The sequence below is a fragment of the Bos indicus genome, chromosome 24, assembly GCF_029378745.1.
Source record: "Bos indicus isolate NIAB-ARS_2022 breed Sahiwal x Tharparkar chromosome 24, NIAB-ARS_B.indTharparkar_mat_pri_1.0, whole genome shotgun sequence".
Lineage (NCBI taxonomy): Eukaryota > Metazoa > Chordata > Mammalia > Artiodactyla > Bovidae > Bos > Bos indicus.
The window spans coordinates 1193943-1215606 of NC_091783.1; the positions used below are offsets into that span (position 1 = coordinate 1193943).

At 59.0% G+C, this 21664-nt stretch overlaps 1 protein-coding gene across 4 annotated transcripts in view; it reads right to left on the minus strand.

Moving 5' to 3' along the window:
• Nucleotides 1–21664, minus strand: part of NFATC1 (nuclear factor of activated T cells 1) — an 87011-nt gene that overhangs the window by 18646 nt on the left and 46701 nt on the right. For 2 of the 4 annotated variants that reach the window (XM_070778621.1, XM_019986525.2), the window contains exons 8-9: nucleotides 18016–18148; nucleotides 7080–7745 (exon numbers count right to left, since the gene is read on the minus strand). In XM_070778621.1, coding sequence (XP_070634722.1) covers nucleotides 7080–7745; nucleotides 18016–18148 — 799 coding nt within the window. The remainder of the gene's footprint in view (nucleotides 1–7079; nucleotides 7746–18015; nucleotides 18149–21664) is intronic. The other 2 variants (XM_070778622.1, XM_070778623.1) reach the window with 2 other exon arrangements.

Consider the following 21664-nt stretch of genomic DNA (forward strand, 5'->3'; position numbering starts at 1 on the left):
ATAAAACGTGGTCCTTTGTGTCTGGCCTTTTCACTCCACATGTTTTCAAGGTTCGACCACGTCCTACCACGAATCGGTACTGCACTCCTCCTTGTGGGTATGGACGTAGCACACTGTTTAACTCTGTTCCGTGGACGTTTAGGTTGTTTCACATGTTTGGATATTACACACAATGTCGCTAAGGACATTTCTGTGCAAGTCTTCGTGTGTACATATGTGTTCGCTTCTCTGGGTAGATGTCTGAGCGTGGGATTGTCGGGTCTTCTGGCAAAGGCACGGCCCAAGTGACTGCACTCCTTATATCCCCACTGGTAACATGCCAGAGTTCTATTTCTCCACGTGCTCTCCATAAGTTGCTACTGTCTCTGATTTTTCACAGCATCTCTCATGGGTGTGAAAAGGCAGCTTCCTGGCATTCCCCAAGACTACTGACGTTGAGTATCTTTTCATGTATTTATTAGCCATTCATGTATCTTCTTTGGAGAAAGGTCTACTTAAATCTCTTACCCAGTTTTTGACTAGGCTGTCTTATTACTGAGATATGCAGCTTTTACATGTGCTGAGTATAAGTCCTTTATAAGACACTTGTATTTGCACTTGTTTTGCAAATACATCCATCTTGCATGTTGCTTGTCTATTTTTTTGGCCATGCCACACGGCTTGCAGGATCATGGTTCCCCTGATCAGGGATTGAACTGGGCTGTGTGGCTACACTTCACGGAGTGGGGGGAGGGGAATAGCCCCGAGTTACAGCACCACAGATCATTTCCCAAGGTCCACTTTCCCTTGAATAAATGCCTTCCAGTTTGCTCTGCCTCTGGGTAGTTGTCAGGTTCTGGAATAATTGATCTGAAAGTTGTGTCGGTGTTTTTACTGCTTTTAGGGACTGATATCTCACCAAGGTCCTCTCTGCATCACTTTGGAAGTCTTGCCTCTCCCCCAGTTCTCCCTGGGTCATCAAAAAGTGCCTCCACTAATAACAGAGATTCTCTGATGAAGGAAACACATACCACACTCCACACTTCTCTTTGGCTTTCGAGGCGAGTCCACACATGAAAGCTAGACTCCTAAGCAAGAATCTTTGCTCACTGCATCTTAATGACACAGCTCGACCTCAGGGGGCCCAGAGCCAGCGCTGACATAGGGGCTGGCGGGCGGGTCACGGCGGGCCCCGGTTCTGTCCCTGCCGCACTGTGAGCAGCTCCAGTGACACCTCTCTCCGAGCTTCAGCCTCCCTCTCTGACAGCAGGGGCTGAACCGGCGGTTCTGCCCGCTCAGGGCTGCTGTGAGGCTGAATTCGTCAACAGAGACCATATGTACAGTCACTCTGGAATGAGCCCAGCCCACACGCTGGCACTGTTCTTGTCGCCTGGGTTTTCTGTGTGCTGGTGATAGTGGGTCAGGTAGGACACATACAGCTCTGATGGGAACACAGGTTCTCGAACACCATCCGTCCGGGTTCTTCTCACCTGGACCCGGAGGATGGCTGTGCCAGGCAGTTACTGTTCTTCAGGAATCCACATGGAAGGGACACTCCTGTATCAGAAAGGTCACTCAGAAGTGCCACACACTGCGGGCCCTCTGCCTGGCCCTCTAGGGCAGGGCAGCCACACGCCTACTGCTCTCGAAAAGACAGGCGTCCAGCAGATTTAGACAGGGCCCTCCGGCCCCGGTCACCACTCCTCAGAGACCCCAGGCCTGACTGCCCGTCAGCAGCGAGGCTTCTGAGTACCCGTCCCCTGGTGTCACACTTTGGGGACAGAGCACAGCCGTGTGCCAGGCATGGGCTCACGTGTCTGAGAGGACCTGCCAGGCCTGCTTGTTCTTCAGTGAGGAAGAGCTTTGAAATGTGTGGCATCGGAGAGCAAAGCCATGGAGAGCAGGCCTGGAATGGGGGCGGTACTGACTAAGCCCCCTGGGAAGGCGCCCACCTCTCCGCAGAGGCACATCCACCAGGAAGACCACGTTCTGGTCCCGATACACTCACCCGCCAACACTCTCCCCCTCGGGGCCAGCCTACAGGGACCATGCACCGCGACACGCCCACGGTGCCCCAGCACGGCAGGCCAGCACCAGCCTCTGGCCCAAGCAGAGCCAAGTGGCTCTGGCTCCACGAAACCTTCCCAGCTCTTCCCTCCGCTTCCTCCCCCCACGTCAGATTCCTCTTTCTTTCCCTCAAATTAGTAACGTCAAACAATTCTCCACTTAGAGAAGGAAGTAAGCTAAGACCTAGGATTAAGGCAGAAGGTTAACGTTAGCTGAAAGCAAACCACCAGATGCCCCTCAAGTGCCCAGAAAGCAACTGGGCTGAAGAACCCTGGATGAGAGTTGGGTGGCCGGCGCTTCCTGCTCATGTCGGCATCCGGCATCTGAGGGACGCCCTGAGTGGTGGACACTGAAGCCGCGGGGTCACCCGAGCTGCAGGAGGCCAGGAGACGCTCACCATCATGGCCTGGCGGGCTGCGTCCCAGGGGCCAGGCACAGCGCCTATTTATAAAGGCCCTTACTCAGCGGACACTCAGAGTGGCCCCTGCCTCCCCCCTTTCTTGAGGGGCAGATCCCGGCAGTGCGGGCGCAGCAGAAACACACACAGCGGCCAGGACCACAGAAGCACATGGCCTGATCGCCGCCCGGGGTGGGGTGGCAGCGTCCAGGGCTCCTGCCGTCACCAGCTGTCACTCAGGTCCATCTAGACAGGGAGGAGGGTATTTATTCCGAAGTCTCACACCGTCTGACCCTTGGAGGCATGGCGTCCCTGGCAGCCTGGCGTGGGGTCCCTGTGCAGACAGACTCATGTCCCTGTGAGGCTTCCAGGGCCGAGTGTGGAAAGGGCTCTGTGCCCTTCCAGACTCTTGGCTCTGGGAAGTGTGGGCGGGGGCTCTGCTCCCGGGACTCCTGTCTTGGGAGATGAGGCCTGCGGGTCACCAGACTGACGGTAGTCCCCACCCCAGCCACCTCCGGACGCCGTGCCGTAAGGACTGACCCTCAGGACCTGTGCATGACCAAGTGCGCCCTCCGCCCAGCGGGTAGAGCCCACCGTCTAACGACCCAGCGTGTTTGATCCAGACTCTTTCAATCATCACTAGGAGCGGGGAGGCCTCCGAGCTGGGCCCTGGGCCAGGTTAGTAAAACTTTCCATGAGGAAAGTCTGCCTTCGGTCCCAGAGCAGCCCCAGCTCAGGAAGGAAGGGGGGTGTGGGGGGGTGGGGGCGCAGGCAGACTCAGGCAGACACGGCCTGGCCGCCTGCTCCACCTGCTTGTTGTTTTAATGACATCGAGACTTCTGGAAACCCAAGACCCCTGGAGGGGCCTGAAAGGGCCGATTGTGGCTGAGGCCGCAGGGTGGGCTGGGGGGACATGCGGGCGGGGTCAGCAGCGGCCAACAAGCGGCCAACAAGCGACACCCCGAGACTGTCGCTGGCTCACAAACCGGGTCCTCACAGGGTCCCCCATGAAAAGACGGGACAGGCCCCGGAGCTTCAGGGACGTTCACAATGCTGCCAGCAGATCCACGTCAACGGGAGCAAGTCCAGGACACAGAGATCAGTGTGTACGCGAGTGTGAACCACCCACACATACACCTGAGGACTGAGTTCACGACACAGACTGCTGTGCACACGTGTGAACTGCCCACGTGTACAGCCAAGGAGCGAGTCCAGGACACAGACTGCTGTGCATGTGAGTGGGAACCACAGTGTGCACACCCGGGGAGTGAGTACAGGACACACAGACCGCTGTGCACGTGTGTGTGAACTGCCATGTATACACCCAGAGCGGGAGTTGCTGGGCGGTTGTGTAGCTCAGCCCAGCGAGGAGCAGGTCACAGAAACCACCAAGGAAACACTGGAGCTTTTATGACACATTCAATCCACATTTAAAATAAGAGAAGACCACAAAGCTGATTTTTTTAAAAAAGGTATCCAGTGATACCGCCATGATTGAGAAATCCTAAATGAAAGTTTAAATTCCATGAATGTTGTTGAACCAAAGAATAAATTATAACCAAAGTTACCTATGGGCCAGACACTATTGATACAACAGCAGAAACACCTGAAAAACAAAGAAATGGGGTTCACTTGAGGCATGTCCTTGAAGCAAACGGAGATTTGGCACCAGCACCGGCCTGCTGTGCACAGGGCTTCACTCTGCATGGAGCACGGGCGTCCTGTTTAAGCTATGGCACCTTTCCTCTCTCTGAAAGATTCACGCACGCGCTCCAAACGCCCTGGCTCCCTGGAACTGGACGTGCTGTGCTACTATTGCGCTTTTTACTCTACACTTCTGGAAAACGAAACCTCAAATAAAACACCAGACACGCATGAAACGAGCTCCCATTGCTCACAGGCCCGGCACCACGAGCATCACAAGCAAGCCCGAGGAGCCCCCACAGGCCCCTGACTCCTATCGGCCAACACAGCACCTCTGAGAGCCCAGTGGGGAGGGCGCACAGCCTGGCAGGAGTCACCCTAACCATCACCGTGGGGTCAGCCTGGCAGAAGTCCCCTTAACCATCACAGTGGGGTCGGCCTGGCAGAAGTGCCCTGAACTGTCACTGTGGGGTCAGACGCGCAGTCGCTCTGTTCCTGAGCCTGTGTGAGGCTGAGTTCCCCAAGGGAGCCACAGCAAACGCCGGGCCCTCCTGCCCTGAGGGTGGTGCCAGGGCTTGCAGGACAAAGCCCAGAAGAGGGCAGGGCAGGCCCCCCAGCGGCACCAGAGCTAGCCCCCGTGTCCTGCGGGGAGGAGACTCCCCTGCACCCTCCGCTGTACTGTACTGTACTGTACTGCACTGTACCGTCAGTCAACCCCATTTCTCGCCTCTTCCTGGGCTCAAATGACAAGGATGGAGTGTCTGCTTGTTAATGTCAAGGCTACTTGAAACCAATGGTTTCTAATTTTCTGATTTAGTTTTTCACCCTTGTTTCCATCTTCTCTGTCCATACCTTCCTGAGTTGGCTGCAACTTCAAACCCAGACACAAGTAGAGACCCACGTGGCCTGGAGTGAATTCCAACGATTCTCCCCAATCCCCTCCAGACCTTTCACAGGGGCCTGTTTCTAAATCAGGGATCGGCCCCAGCCCACGGATTCCCTCTCCCTGCAGGGCTCAGGGCTGCACCACACACCCCTGGGATCAGGCCTTGGGGCCGCACTGCGCATACCCCTGGACACCAACCTTCTTCACAAATTAATTTTCAGACACCTCGACCACATATGACGTGTAAAGGTGAGGCCGGTGAGGGATTAGATTACTCGGGCCCTCTTAAGTCATCCAAGCATTACAGAAACCCCTCGAGGCCCCCACTCGCCCCATGACACCTGCATACCCCTGCCACCATCCCAGTCAGAAAGGACCAGTGAGATCTGCCCCAACCCCCTTGGTATCCAGGCTGGGGACTCAGGTCCCCACACTCACGACGCCTTTATTCTGCACCAGACGGTCTTCCGAGGACAAGGGGCTGACTCGCATTTACACGGTAGCTCCCGTGAGCGAGTGGGTCCCGGGCTGGGACCATTGTGAGCAGAGATGGCCTCTCTAGGAACCCACAAGCACAGCCCACAAGGGGGGCGCCTGCTGTGAAGCGAGCATTTAGGAACAAGAACACTCATGAGCTGGTGAGCTCGCGTGAGGAAGGAGCCGGAGAGGCACCAGAAGGGCCCCAGGCCGCCCAATCGGATGGAGACCTGCTAGGCCCGGGGTCCACCTGAGCAGACGGGGACCCGCCAGGCCCAGGGCCCTCCTGGTCACTGGGCTGGGGGCTGTGACCAGGTGTCCCCACCAGGAAGGCCCATGTGCCCTGGGTCCGGCTGTACCCCCACCTCAGGTGGGAATGGGCACCAAGGGTGAGGGTGGGTGCTGGGACTGCACGCCCAGCGACTCTCCCCAGAGGGTCCCTGGGGCAGAACACAGGCGTGGGGGAGACGGCAGTCATGGAAAGATGCCTACATGTCTGGCTCTGATTTCAGGGAAAAGGCCAGGAGCCTCAACGGTGGAGGCAGAAAGGCCGAGGTAGCCGACAGGGGTTGGGGGTGTGGGGCCGTGCCCAGGACTGTCCTGCGGTTCTCGGGTTCCCCAAGTCCTGCAGCTGGGGAGCTGGGCGCCAGGTGGGCACTGGGTCATAGCCTGCTCGGGGACTGACTTACACCGGGGAGATGGGCTGCTGGCTGACAGAGGCCAGACGCCCACATGGATGCACCATGCGGGGCCCACGTGAGCACCGAGTCACCTAACTGACAACACCTGGGGCCCTGGCCTTTTGTCCCAAAGCAAGAAAAAAAATCTCTCGACCAGGTGCCATCTATCATCATTTCATAGGAAGACCTCATATCAGAAAGTATGCATCATCAACCTAACTGCAGGCATCCCCAAAACACGCCCTACATCCACCCAAACTCGTCCCCGCGGAGCGGGCACTGCACTGGGTGGGTGCGCTGGAGTGCCGCCCTACCTCCCCATCTGATCACCGGGCTCCCAGGTGGCACAGTGGTGAAGAGCCTGCCGGCCCGTGCAAGAGACACACGGGCTTGATCCCTGCATCAGGAAGAGCCCCCGGATCTGGGTAACCCACTCCAGTGTTCTTGCTGGAGAATTCCATGGACAGAGGAGCCGAGAGGGTTACAGTCTAGGGTTGCAAAGGGCTGGACGCGACAGCCAATACGCACAGAACACATGGCTTCACAAGCTAAACAGAGCGAAAGCCACTCAGTTTTAGCTATTTGACCACTTAATGATGGTTCACATAACCAGAGAGGCACTTCAGACGCTAAGCAACAAGCTGGGCCCACAGCCGAGTCCAAGGAGGCCTCTTGTCCTCACGGGACATCTCAGCTGGTAGAGGCCGTGTTCCAGGGACCATGGTCACCACACCTGGCATTGCCACAGGGACCACGTGCCCCCAGGATGCACAGAACAGGCACCCTCTGGGCGGGGATGGCGTCCCCCACTGGCCGGCGGTGGCACTGCTGACCGCCGGTACTTCCTGGTGTGACACATGCCAGGCACACTCCCGGGGCGGTGGGCACGCTCCAGGCCGGGGCCCCTCGGCCCAGGGCTGGGCGCGCGCCTGCTGTGGCGGGCACTTACCGTCATCCAGGTCGAGCGGGTCCAGCTCCTGAGGCTCTCGCTTGACCGTTACGGGAATGGGGGCCAGACTACGATTACTGTCCTCACGCACCTCGGGCGGCGGCGGGGGCCGGGCGGCGGCGGGCTCGCTGCTCGGAACCTCAGGTGGCTGGTGCTGCTGGTGGCCCGTCCCGCAGGGGTGCGCTGGGCCACAGGGCTGCAGGCGGGTCAGCTCTCGGGTCCCAGGCGGCAGCGGAGAGGAGGGGCTGTGGGGACAGAGCGCTGGCCGGCGCCCCGGGGAGCAGCTACCGCTTGACGTCGGACTCACCTGTGGCTGCAGCAGAGTGGGGGGCGGTGGCTGGGGGGGCCCGGGAGGCACACCCGAGGGTCTCGGCGCCTCCTGGCTGGCGAGGACCCCACCGACTGGCCGCGGAAGTCCGAGGGGGCTGTGGCCCGGGCCGGCCGTGGCCGAGCCGTAAGGGGCGCAGGAAAGGTCGTGGAGCTCAGGGCTGGCACTGCCCTGTGGACGGGGTGGGAAGCCAGGCATGAGGCAGGCTCCCGGGTCGGGCGGCAGGGCGAGCGGCTGGCCGTAGCAAGGCTTGGGGAGCGGGCTCAGGCCCTGGCTCATTGGTCCACAGGTGAGGGCAGGCTCGTAATCATCGCTGGGCTCCGTTTTTATGATTGGAACTGCGAGGAGGAAAAAAAAAAATTAAATAAACATGAGCTGCAGATGGGAGCACCGGGGCGGGCTTGTGGCTAGGATACCCTCTGAAAACAAACAGCGCTTTGACTGAGTCCCTGTGTGTCTCCTGCCTGGTTCTCCCACCCAATTAAAACGAGGGCGTGAGTCATCGGTTCGGGAGAGCTGCAGCTGGTTCTCAGGCCGAGAGCACTGTTTTCCTTGGACTCTCCTGCGGCACTAATGTGCTATAAAAACCCATCTGCGAGCTGTAGCAGAAGCCTGGACCCAAGGGCCCGTGGATTTGTAGCAATCAAAGCGAAAATTTTAACTTGGATGTACTACTGCGTTTCTGCTGCTACCGACATACTGATAAATGTCTGACATGGGGTGAACTCAAGCAAAGAGTAAGATGGCACTTAGAGATCAATAAAAATCCAATAGAAAAGGCGAGTGTCCACTTGCTACAGGAGAGAAGCCTTCAGCCGCTAGACAAGGAAACGCTTTTATACCAGCAAGAATGCCAGCCCTCCTTCCTGCGCACAGGTTCGTTCCCAGGGGAAAATGCACGACTACGGCCACAGGGTCCTGCGCAGTGCCTCTGGGTACTCCCAGCGTGCTGAAAGCCAGGCTGGAAAGTGGCACCACGGGCGCTGGATTGTCCCTTCCCTCCCTCCAGGCTGTGGGCCTGACCAGGCCCCGAGGGCGCTGAGCCCCGTGCCCTGGGGTCTGCGGTGGGCTGGGCTCCACCACGGCCACCCTGCCTGGCGGCTCACTTCCTGTGTCTCATTTCTCCTTGGTTGCTGCCTATTACGCACACGCTCACAAGAGACACCCTGATGGTCGCGTTCCCTGGAGAGCGATTGGTGAGAGCACAGTTGATTTCACAACAGACGCCCAGCGCTGCAGTGCGCAGACGGAGAAAGGACAATGAGCTGTCACCAGATCCTCCTGATCACGTCTTCGCCTCTTCGTGTGTGTGGGGCTGGCCTCCTGGAGTTGGGGTGGGCGGCGTGGAGGGAACGCCCCTCGCCATCCCAGCCCGCGGGCCTCCGCGCACCCAGCCTCCGCCTTAAGTAAATAAAGCTCCTCTCAGACGCAGCTTTGCTGGAACACAGTCTCGAGCCAGTGCGGGTGCACATCTGTTCTCTGTTATGGCTGGTGCCTGCAACCCACAGCAGCCTGGAGGACCAGGACCGGCTTTCCCAAAGCCCGTCCACAGGGCGCCTGGGCAGCGCCGTGGCCGCGTAGCTGGGACCTGGGGACACTGACGTGAGAGCACGTGGCCCCGCTCAGCGTCACCAGGTCCCGGCTTGCACCCGGGATGCCTAGCGGAGTCGTTCCCTTTGGTCTTGCCCTCCCTGTGCCCCCTCCGCAGCCCTGTTCCCGTTCTTCCTGCCTGTGCGGGCAGAGAGGCACCGGGTCCCCAGGCAGTGCGGCAGCTGGAAGGCTGGGGAGAAGCACAGCGGGTGATGGCCACCATGTGGGTCCTGCGGGCAGAGCCAGGGTCATCACTCCCGTCCCCAAAGTCAGGTCGGGTGGACAGCTGGGGCGTCCCTGGCATCCTTGGACAGGACGTGTCCAGCATGGCAGGTGTGGGCACGGCAGGCATCCTCACTCCCGGCGCTGGTCGGTCTCCATCAGCCAGGCTGACTCCCGCAGCCCTGGCCTGCCTGGTGCCCACGCATCACTTGTGGTCCTTTGCTGGGCGAGAGACTTCTCTCTCGAGCACATAGCTGCCAGGGCTTTGTGTGAGGGGCTCCAGATACCATTGGGCAGGATTCAGGGACGCCTCACAGGCTGCTGGCGGACACGAAGAAAGGCCAGCTGACCCAGGTTGACTGCACGTCGGGAAACACCCGCAGGTCCTGGTTCCCGCAGCAGCCCTGTGGGTCTCCCATGGGTATATGTCTCCCACGGTTCCATGGGTGCGGGTTTCCTGTGATTCTAAGTTCCCCTTCGTGCGCGTCTCCCACAGCCCCATGGGTGCGAGTTTCCTGTAACTCTGTGTCCCCTTTCGTGAGGGTCTTCTGTGGCCCACTGGGTGCGGATTTCCCGTGACTCCGTGTCCCCCTTCCTGCAGGTCTCCCACGGCCCTGTGGGTGTGGGTATCCTGAGACTCTGTGTTCCCCTTCTTTCGGGTCTCATGCAGCCCTGTGGGTGCGGGTTTCCAGAGAACTTCCTGTCCCCCGTCTTGCGGGTCTCCCGTGGCCTGTGGGTGCGGTTCTCCCGTGACTCTGTGTCCCCCTTCTTGTGGGTCTCCTGCGGCACTGTGGGTGCGGGTCTCCCATGACTCCATGTCCCCCTTCCTGCGGGTCTCCCATGGCCCCGTGGGTGTGTGCAAGACCCGCCCCTCCAGCGTGGGTGTGCTACTTCCCCACACGGATGCCACAGGATGCAGAGACCGCAGGCCCCAGGGGAGGGCACGCGCTGGGCCCAGGGCTGTTCCGAGTCCAGACTGGGTCCTCAAGGTTCGGTGTGCCTGTGGGCCCCACGTCCGAGGGCGTGTGCAGAACCACTTTCAGATGCGACCCCTCCCCTCCAATCTGCACACCCGTGGTCAGCAGCGGCCACAGCCTGGGGCTTCTGCAGTAAGCACCGTTCCCTCAGCCTGGGGCCCCACGTGGAAGCCGCTTCAGGAGACGCCTGGACTGGGTCCGAGCCCCACGTGCCTCCTGATTGGGGCTCCAGCCCTGAGTCCCACATCCCAGTGAGGCGGTGGGGAGAGGGGGCCGGGGGCCTTGACGGAGGCACCAGTCCCACGGGTCACAGACCCCGCGATGCGCCTGCCTGCTGCCCGATGAGAAGCCCGGTGTGAGGCGGCTCCCGTGCGGGTGAGGTGGCCTCTCCAGGAGCCGGCCGCCTGCCTGGACCGTGCTGCGGAGCGGGGCAGGCTTCCAGCCAGGTCCATAGGAAGCGGCAGGGGGCGCGCTGGGGCGGGGCCTTCCAACGGGGCAGCACTGGCGCCTGTCACCAGACAAGCCGGGCGGCTGCTTCTGCGCACGCGCGGCCCGGATGACGCCGGTTATGCTCTGCGTCGGCGCCGACGTGCAGAGCCCAGGGCCTCAGAGCGGCAGGTCCGGCAGGTTAAGCCAATGCCCTCGGGGCTCCTCTCCCATGCCGCGTTCTCAGCCTGGTGCCAGGGCAGGCTCACCTCCTTCTTCAGGTGCCCCTCCAGCGCTTTAACCAGCCCCCTGCCCACCTCACCTGCTCTGGCGGAGCTGTGGGGAAATGCCGGGGCTGGTTTGCCTGCTGCACGGCGGCAGCCGGACCACCGGGGCTGGCGGAGGGCGGGAGCAGGAGGGCGTCTGTGTGGCCGTGGGCACTGGCGTCAGGTCGTGAGCCCATGCGGACCCCGAGTCCCCACCACAGAGGGTGGACGTGACCCAGGTTGCGTCCCCCCACTCGTAGCCCCCGGGTCCCCACGGGCGCACAGCTCCGGTTCCTCGGCGACCCGGCCGAGCGGGGCCTTCTCGCTCAGACGTCTTCCTGTGTCTGCATCCCGCGCTCGCCCCCACCCTGAAGCCCCAGCACGAGGCCATCTCGACGGCTCCCTTTGGGAAGAAACTCGTGCTCTTAAGGAGATGACCCCCCTCCCCCCGCCCACCCTGGGGGCTTCACACGGTGCCCGGACGGTGACTGAGAGAGACTCCAGCGAGTCAGCCCCGCCGGGGGCACTTCCAGGCAGCGTGCGGCAGACGCGGGGTCCTGGCACACCTGCCCGCTCTCTTCACGACACCTGGCACGGTATGCAGACGGAGACGACTGGACAAGAAACAGTGACAGACACCGAGAAGAGGCACTCTTCTGATGGACGGACGGATGGACGGACATGGCCACACCCGGGTCGAGGGCCAGCGTCCACACCGCACGTGTGTGGGTGGACTTGGGCCCCGGAAGCACCTGCCGGCTGCGTGGCCTCCGGGCTGACCCCACGGCCCCCAGTCAGGTGACGTCCAGCTAGGAGGGGACTGAGGGCCCAACAAGCACGGTTTCCACTGGCGCAGGAGGAGCCAGGGTTGGGCTGACCCCACAGCCCAAGGGGCTGCTGCCAATGGACCTGCCCCACACGGGTGCTGGGCAGCGAAACCCCGAGCCCGGTGACGGCGTCTGGAGGCGGACGGCAGGGAGGAGGCGGGTCAGCGAGGGGAGGGGGCCGACGCTGCGGGGCCGTGGTCCAGAGAGAGGGTCTCACTGTCCATTGACATGGGGAATGCAGGACACAGAGGACACGGGGACATGGGACACAGGGTGAGGGGGACACGGGACATGGGACACAGGGAGGGGGACACACGGGGGGATATGGGGGACACAGCAAAGGGGACACAGTGTGGGGGGGCGTCTGTGAGCCAGGTGGGCCAGGCCCCCCTCCCCGACCTGGCACCCCCAGCACCTGAGCTGACTGCAGCCTCTCCAGGCAGGCAGGGACCTCTGTGGGAGATACCACCCTGGCGCCTGGAGCGCCACCTGAGGACAGCAGGAGCGTGAGCCCGCCCGGCCCCGCCCGCACGGGAGAGGCTGTCCTCCCGGAGAGCAAAGCCCAAACTGCCTTCTGTTTGTTACGTGACATTCGAGCTGTGAACACAGACACCCGCAACAGAACTTCAGGGCATGGTTTCTGAGGCAGGAATCGTGGGCATGGAGCTGCCTGAGCTGCCAGCCCCGGTGAGAGGACACCTCTGTGCGTGTCCTGGGCAGAAGGGAGCCGTGGGGGTGGGCGGCTGGACCAGAGGATGAGGGGACTCGAGCGCACGACGGCAAGAGTGACGTCTCCTCCTCTGCGGACAAGCTCTGACCTCCCCAAGCACTTGCATCAGGTCCTGGGTCTCAGAGGACAAGCTCCCGGCTTGGGGCGGGAACCTCACAACCGCGACAGGCGCTGAGACCTCAGGTCTGTGCTGGCGGGAGCTCCGGTCTAGCCTGATGGGGGTGCTGCCCGGCAGCTCTGCAGGAGCATCGAGGGGACCCCAAGAGACAGAGCAACTGCAGGCTCGGGCACGCTGAGATGGACCAGCTTCACGGCTCTAAGGCAGACATGTGGGGTGTGAGCTGGCGAGGCGGCCTGGCCATCCGTGGCGATGGCACCGCTGGGTCGGCCCTGCCTGGGGATCTGACTCCTCTGATTAGGCTGACAATGGATGGCGGGCAGAACAGACAAAATGAACCAACGAGTGGGTCGCTTTTGGGTTTCACCCGGTGCTGCAAAAGCTGCGTCAGAAGGACCGTGCCTCACCCTCTTGCGTTTGGTCCAGGCAGCTGCGTGTCCGGGGCTGTGACTCACTGGGGGCCCTGGGGTGACCTCTGTGTGAGCGCCTCGTGGGGATCTGGAGTCGCCAAGTCGCTCTGCGAGGTTGTGCCTGGGGGCCCGGCCTCATGCCTGACTCAGACCGCCTCGAGTTTCGGTGGCCGGTGGCCCTCAGTGTCCACCCTCCACCCTCCTCAATCCACAGTGTGTGACGGTCTCTGCAGGGGATGCCTGGTGTGGCTGTGCTGGGCTCTGGGCCCAGACCCCCACAGAAAGGGCGCCCACGTTCTTTCCCACCAGTTCAGGCCCCTGGTTCACCCACCCCCATCGTTCCTCTCTTCCAAGCTCAGACCCCTCCCTGCAAAGTCGAGGCCGGGCAGCAGCCTGAAGCAGTCGCTGGTCAAGACAGCCGACGGTACTGACCCCATGGAGGCCTTTAGAGGTGAACAGTCTCCAGTCCCCCCCGAATGCCTGGGCTCTCCACCACCAGCTCCAGACAGCAAGGCCAGCGGCACGCAGGCCAGACCCACAGCAAGGAGCTGAGGCCCACAGCAAAGAGTGTCCAAGCCCCCTCCCCCAACTCGTCCCTCTGGGGCCAGCAGCAGGGCCCTGGACACACGGGCAACCAGCTCCCAGCTCCCGTGTGGCAAGTTTAATGTGGAAAGAGCTAGAAACACAGATCCCTCGTCCCTGGCTGGAGCTGTGAGGGAACCCATAAAGCTGGGGTTTAATAACAGCAGGAGAAGCCTAGCCAAGTGCCCGCACGAGCCCCCACCCTGCCTGGCCCCCCAGCCACACGGCTGAGCTGACTTGCAAGGTTCCAGGACACCCAGGGACACTGGCCAGGCCACCAACCACAGCGGCTCTCTCCCCACCGCCCTCCCGCCTGCACCCGGCCCCACTCGGTCTTCAGGCGGAAGTTTAGGGGCTGTAGGCCCAGGACGGACACCCTAGCCCTCCGCCCACGTTGGGGGAACGCTGTAGCACCTGCCTGGCCAGGGGGCCGACGGGTCCTCTGAGACGAGGCGAGGCCAGACGGGCCCTGGTGTGGACAGAGGTCCATCTGCAACCCTCTCCTCGGCCCCCTGTTCCCACCAGGAGACGAGATGAGAAAGCTCAGCCTGGGGCCCTCAGGGCGAAGGACGGGGACAGACTGAAGCCCCAGCTTCAGTGAGCTCTGGACATGGCTGCTCCAAGCAAGTGACTCAGGCTGTGCACACACACATGCACGCATACACACACATGTGTCTCAGATCAGAGGCACGGCTCCCTGCGGTCAAGGCCACAAAGACGCAGCTGTGATACAGCGGGGGGAGGGGGCGTAGGGGCCCACTGGGATCTGTGACCTGAGGGGATGCTGAAGAGTGGGCACCCGCGAGGCCTGGCTTAGAGGAGTGATCAGAGGGCGGCCTGGGGGCGGCCCCCGAAGCTCACTGCCGGGTGTGCACACTGGCTTCTGGGAGGTCAAGACTCGGGATGGAATGTCAGCGCCACGAACTCGGGGAAAGACGAGCCAGGCGCCCAGCAGAAAGGTCAGCCCAGAGCTGGCTGTGAGGCAAGGTCGCGGGGCTGACGGCCCAGGCGAGACAGCTGCCTGCCCGTGACTCCGGCCACCAGCCCTGGCCACCCTGCTGACCTGGACCCAGCAAGTGTGCGACCCTCGGCCTCAGGCTCTTGGAGATGGCTTCTCCATCGGCGGAGGCCACGTGGGCGCCTGAATGTCCCCAGGGCTTTCTCGCAATCCCGGCAAAACTCCTGGACCCTTGTGTCCTGAGCAAAAGGCAGGCAGGGGGCCAGGCGCCACGGCTGGCAGTCCAGGGAACAGCTAGAAGCATCTCAGACCAGAGACAGGCTCTTCAGACCCCAGGCTCTGCTGGACTCTCAACTCAGTAGCACGCAGACTTCCCTCTGTGACCCTGAGGTCATTAGTTGGGCTTCTTCCCTGCGTGCGGGCTGCCTGTCCCAGGGGCACCAGGCATTGCCAAGAACGCAAGCCCCAGGGACACAGCTAAAGTGGACACTGCCGTCCCCCAGACTTGGGAGCCGCCCCCCACAGGCAGGCTGCTTTGCATCTTTAACACAGCTGGTGCGTGGGAACTTAAGGACCGTCACTGCTCCCCAGAAGGTCTCAGTCCCACGACAGGACCAGGGCCTTCAGCTCAGTTACCCCAGAGACTGCACGCTTCCTTTCAGAAGACTGCGAGTTAAACCCAGACGGTGACCAACCAGACACGGAGGCAACACCCCGGCCGCACGCGCTGTGTCTGCAGCACAAGCGCCTGGATAGACGTCTGCTCTGCTCTGCCCTCGGCCTTCGCCCAGAGACACTGCACAGAGCCCGACTCTGCCTGCTCGGCTCGCCCTGGGTGTCCCATCGCAGCTGGAGACTTCTCCCCACAAGGGAAAGAAAATGAAAGTGAAAGTCACTCAGCCGTGTGCGACTCTTTGCAACCCCATGGACTGTAGCCCTCCAGGCCAGAATACTGGAGTGGTTGCCATGCCCTCCTCCAGGGTTCTTTCTGACTCAGGGATTGAACCCAGGTCTCCAGCATTGCAGGTGGATTCTTTACCGTCTGAGCCACCAGGGAAGGGACCCAAACTGCCTGGGCCCCATATAGGCCAGCAGCCAGGACTCCCTTCCAGGCTGAACAGCTGATGCTAACGTGATGTGGCGGACGGCCGGGGACAGGGGGCTGCGGTGGGTTTCCCTGTGGTCGAGGCTTCCGGGGGTGAGGGCAGGGTTGAGACACAATGTGGGGAGGGGGTGGGGATGTGGGGATTTGCCCGCCTGCACGCCCCCCAGCACCACCACTGTTGTGAAGACTCAGCCTGAAGCTGAAGGAGGCAGTGACAGTGGGAAGAACACCAAACCCAAAACTGGAAACTTGAATTCTGTTTTTTCATTCATGCATTTATTTTTTTTTAAAGAAAAAAAAAAACACACATATAGGGATGGCCCCTGTGATTTGGTAAGAAGTCAGGGCTGCCTAGGGGCTGCTCATAGGGAACCTGCAGTACAGTGGAGTGTCTGTAATCACAGCCCCTTGGGGCATGGAGACCACTCAGGAAGGTGGGCAGGGCTGGGCTCCAGGGGCAGGTGGCATGGCCCCCTTGGCCTCTGGGGATGAAGCAAATGTCCAGGAGAGATGTGAAGGGAGACCAGGCCACACGGCCATGCTCTGGACAGACAGACAGATGGACAGAGGATTTACGGGTGGAGCAGGGTCACCAGCTGAAAGGGGCATTCCGGGCAGACATAGAGGATAGAGTGTGGAGTCGGGGCAGGTCACTGCTGGTGGCGGGGCCTGCAGGACTGAAGGACAGCTGCAGGGAAGGGGAGATGGGGGCCCCAAGACAGCCCCGCCCACGACCTCAGCAACGTCTCTTTGGGGGCCTCAGTATCCCCATCTGAAAGGCCCCGTGAACACTGGGGCATCTGTGTTAGTGGGAGGTGAACCTGGAGTGAAATGTAGGAAACGATGTTCAAACTAGTTTCTAAACTGCTTCAGACAGTGATTTTTTCTTTATAACATTCAATTTTTAGTCAACCATACTTGAATTTTAATTAGTACGTGATTGTTACATTTTCAAGTCAACATGAGTATTTCTGCCACCAGGGCTGCAGTACTGTGTCCAACAGCAGGCAGGACTTGAGAGGTGCACCCAGTGGGCCACAGATGTGCAGACAGGCCCAGGGCAGGAGGGCGGAGGTTCTCCTCGTGCATAGGCCCACGGCAGCACGTTCCTGCGGCTCTGTCCATGTGCACGCTCGTGACGCAGTGACTTTACAGCAAAACCACGTTATTCAAACCTGGAGAGCCTTGGCTACTGTTTTCCTGGAAAACAGTTAATTCTACTGTCTGACGGCCACAGGTTCTCCAGGGCTTTCTGTCACCTAGTCTATTGTGACACAGAGAGTTTCACGTTTAAGAGAAAACTGAAGCCTCCAAAAACATCTTCATAAGGACATAGCTGCTTTCGCAATTAGTTCTAAGTATGTGATTTCCCTCTTAGATAATAGGGATCTCTCAAGTATTCAGAACAAAAGCCACAGTATAACAGCTGCACTTATATCACACAACGGAATCAGGACTCGGTCCTCTCTGGACACAGACCTGCCTGCCTGGAGGAGGTGGTGGGGGCCAGGGCACCAGGCTGCAGGGCTGAGCTCTGCTGGCAAACAACTGCCTATGAGTTCAGGGGTGAAGCAACAACAGTGTTGCTCTCCTTAAGAAAATAGCCTGGAACATGGAACAGGTGCAAACAGGCCTTTTTAGAACGAGAAACCACCCTTCAAGTGTGTGAATGGACCATGTAAACAAGGTGTTTTTGCTCAAGCAAAGGGTGTTTGGTGAAACAGCATCACCGACTCAATGGACATGAACTTGAGCAAACTGCGGGCGACAGTGGAGAACAGGGAGGCCTGGAGTGCTGCAGTCCATGGGGTCGCAAAGATCGGACGCGACTGAGCGACGCAACAACAACAACGGGTGTTTGGGGGCGAGAGCCTCCCGGCCGAGGGGAGAGGCAATTTTCCAGCCGAGAGTTTTATGTGGGACGTCAGCTTGGGGACAGAACCATCATGTTAGTGAATGACCACACCAGTCACCAGCCTCAGGCCTCAGGTTTATTTCTCAAGCACCTGCAAAATCATGACAACTATTTGCATTTCCACCTTAAGCATCTCGAGAATTTAAATTCACGCCGAGGCCACCTCATCAGCTTCTGAGCACGAAACAGCTGCACCTTCTCACCCCCTTGGCGGTTTCACATTGGCAAGCAGCCTCCAAAGGGTCAGTAATCACCCCCAAATGCAGCCCCACCCCCACAGTAAGGAAGGAAAGCACACCAAAAGCTCCACTTCTGCTTGGAAGGAACCGACGATGAGATCTTGCTAACAGGACATGACGGCCGGGCCCACAGTGCGACCACACGGTTTGAAGCGACTGAAACGTCAGGGTCCCTGATTTTCTTTTAGGAAAAGCACCCCGTGGGTTCGTTGGCGGCATTTACGGTTAGAAAGAGAGCGTTACCGTTGGCAGGCAGGTAGGTGAAGTGCTGGTACTGGCTCCGCTTCCTCTTCCCGTTGCAGACGTAGAAGTTGACCTGCACAGGGCTGGTTATCCTCTGGTTGCGGAAAGGCGGGATCTCCACCACCAGCGAGTTCTAGAGAGAAAGAGGTAGGTGAGGGTGGTGAACGACTCACAAGCCAGGGACACAACCACCCACTCCCCTACCCCGCCGAGAGTGAGGCACGCAGGTTTCTCCCTGGAGAGGCCTGCCCGAGCGCCTGGGGCCCAGGGCTTCTGCATGGCCAGAGCCCAGGGGGGCTGAGGGGGGTGTGCGGGGAGGAGGCGGGGGCTTCATCTAAGATGATGCCGACTGAGTCAGGAGAGAAGTCGTGAGCACAGGTGCCGAGAGGGGATCAGCCACTGGGCAGGACCCCACGCCTCTCTGTCCCCAAACCCAAGCATGACCTGCAGGAAACTGATAGGCCCCCAGGCACCGACTCGCAGTGGACCCAGGAGCACCTGTCCAGCTAACTGGCAGCAGAGACCCAGGGCAAGTGCCCCCCTGGAGATGCTCTGTGCCAATGGCCCAAAGCCCGAGCCACGACCCCGACAATGGATGGGGATGGGAAGGTGGACAGGCAGGCACGATGGACCAGGGGTTTATGGAGGCTGTTGTTACCCTTCTAGGTTTTAAATGAAAGATCAGCAACATCTGCACCAAACTGCCCCCTTTTAAGTACAGATACACAGAGGAGTCACTGGGGCAGGGCCAGCGTGTGTTGTGGGGGAAGAAAGCAGAGAGGGTCTGCGTGCTCAGGTGTCCAGCCATCCACACGAGGGCCCAACCTCAGCACCAAAGAGAGGCCCTGATTTTGGGGGTGGGGTAGGGCAAGATTTCACATCCTAAAAGGTTTCTTCAATGATTTTTATCATACGATTTCAGTTAACAAGAGGAAAATGTGTAAGAGAAATCCGTGGCATCACTTTTTTTTAAGAGTTGTTGTAGCCAATTAACAGCAAAATTGATTGGATCCAGTTAATAATGAAATCTTAAGAATGTTTAAACAGAAAAGTGAGAACTTCAGGGCAACTCTTCCCTTTACAGATGAAAACATGAGGCCCAGTCTGCTGCTAAGGGCAGCTGGTGGGGGGATAGGGGGCAGGACCAGGCCTGCAGCCTGCTCTGGGCTCCGTCTCCTGGGACCACATGTGTGCCAGAAAGTGCATTTCTGTTGTTTTAATAACTTCATCCCATTTGGAACAAGATGCAGTCAGTGGAGCAAAGGGTGGGTAACCCGGAAAGGGCATGTGTGCTCAGTCAGACCCCTGCCGGGGCTGCACCTCTGCCAAGTCTGTGCCCCAGCCCCGCAGCCCGTGTCTGGGAGCCTGGCTTGGGTCGGACAGGCCTGCACTTCAGCCTGGGCTCTGACATCTCCAAGTCTTCACTCGACCACTGGCACAGGGGAGAGGACGAGGAAGACGCTCCTCGGGGCAATGGTCTGAGGAGGGGACTGCAGGGAATGCTGGCACCGGCACACAGCTGGTGCTCAGTGGCAGCAGACGTCGGAGTCAACAGCAGAAACGAGGACAAGAGACAGAAAGGCAGAGGGCTTGCTCAAGTTGAGACCAGAACCAGAGCTGGGACGCAGGAGTGGCTGCAGGGACGCACCGGGACATGCCCGGTGGGGCAAGGAACTTGCAGCAGGTTCCACATCGGGGGGCCAGGTGCTCTTCGTTCCAAGTGACTGGAGGACTGTGTTTAGATGTGGGCACAGACTGATATGCTGGACAGGTTATTAGATCATGATGAAGCACTAAATGTGCAGTGAGGGTAGAGGTCAGAAGGGAAACCTGTCTCTCCAGCACCAGGGCAAGAGGTCCAAACGGCTCTCAGCACATTCGTGCCACTTACTTTGAGAAAACCCACCATCTACACTTCTCATGGTCATACATAAACCACACACGCAGTGCCACCCAGCCTTGTTGAAATGGATAATGTGTATGTACGTGTGTGTGTGTACAGATACATACCAACTGTATACACTGCTTAAGGTCATACATAAACCACACACGCAGTGCCACCCAGCCTCGTTGAAATGTATAATGTGTATGTATGTGTGTGTGCGTGTAGATACACGCCCATGACAGGAAAAGGGTGGAAGGAAATACGCCCACGTGTTAATGGTGGCCACATCCCACTGAAATTTCACTAGGCGTTTTCCTTTTTAAACTTTGTTAATATCGTCCAAGTTTCCACAATGAATATGGCACGCTTTCATAATTAGAAGAAATATATGAAAGTAAACTTCATTTAAGAGATAAGAAAGCTGAAACCGTAAAGCTGAAGCACATCGCTGTTCACATGCTTTTCTCTCAGAACACACGATTGATAATGGTTAAGTTTTCTTTAAAATATGCACTGTTCACAGTGGAAAAGGAAACCCAACAACGGAAAATCTGAACATGCAAACTTGGCGGAATTATTTCGATGCCAAAAATGCACAGTTTCTGCTGGCCTCTCCTTCCTGCCCAGGGAGAAGGGGTGGGTAGCCCGGGGGCAGAGGACTTGGGCCTACAGGGGGCCTGGAACCTGGAGCCAAGGGCCTCTGTTTCGGGGTGACCGCCAGTGGCTGGTATTGGTCACAGCAAACCCGAGGCCCACCTCTGTAACTGTGGGGCCTGGAGTCCTTGTCCAGAAGTGGAGTTCCTAAGGCAGCAGCATCTCCCCAAGGGAACCAGGGGGAGCCGTGAGGCAGCGTGTGAGGTTAGAGGCCTGGACACCCTGGGGGGTGGTGACAGTGGGATACAGGCGTCCTCCCTGGGCCTGGGAGGAAAGGTTGCCCTTAATACCATTTGGAAAGGTTTCTGTAAATGCATCAGTGCTTGGAAAAGGAAGCTAAAGTCACAGGTAAAGATGCTTGCGGTAGTTATGTATAGATGTGAGAGCTGGACCACAGAGTAGGCTGAGCGCCGAAGAATTGATGCTTTCAAATTATGGTGCTGGGGAAGACTTGAGAGTCCCTTGGACAGCAAGATCAAACCAGTCAATTCAACAGGAAATCAACCCTGAATATTCACTGGAAGGACTGATGCTGAAGCTGAAGCTCCAGTACTTTGGCCACCTGATGCAAAAAGCTGACTCACTGGAAAAGACCCTGATGCTGCGAAAGAATGAAGGCAGCAAGAGGAGGAGGCGACAGGATGAGATGGCTGGATGGCATCATCGACTCAATGGACATGAGTTGGAGCAAGCTCTGGGAGTTGGTGAAGGACAGGGAAGTCTGGTATGCTGCAGTCCATGGAGTTGCAAAGAGCTGGACATGACTTAGCAGCTCAACAACAGCATGCTTCTTCCTGATGAAGCCACCTGTGTGGAGGGAGGGGATTCCAGACACAGGGCAGAGGGTACCGGGATCACGTCTGCAAATCTCGTGGCCGACAGAGAAAATTCAGTCCTTATCATGAATGAGACTTTGAACAATGACTCCCACTGCCTGTGCTCTCAGGAATGCACCATCCACACGCCACCATCAAGAGGGGCCAGTGGGACGAGGGAGAGACAGTGGAGGAACTTTGAACTTCAAAAAATCACCGTAGGATGTAAGAGTAATATAAAATAATTAAATATAAATCTATTACATTTAAATTATTAATTACCTCATTCAAGATG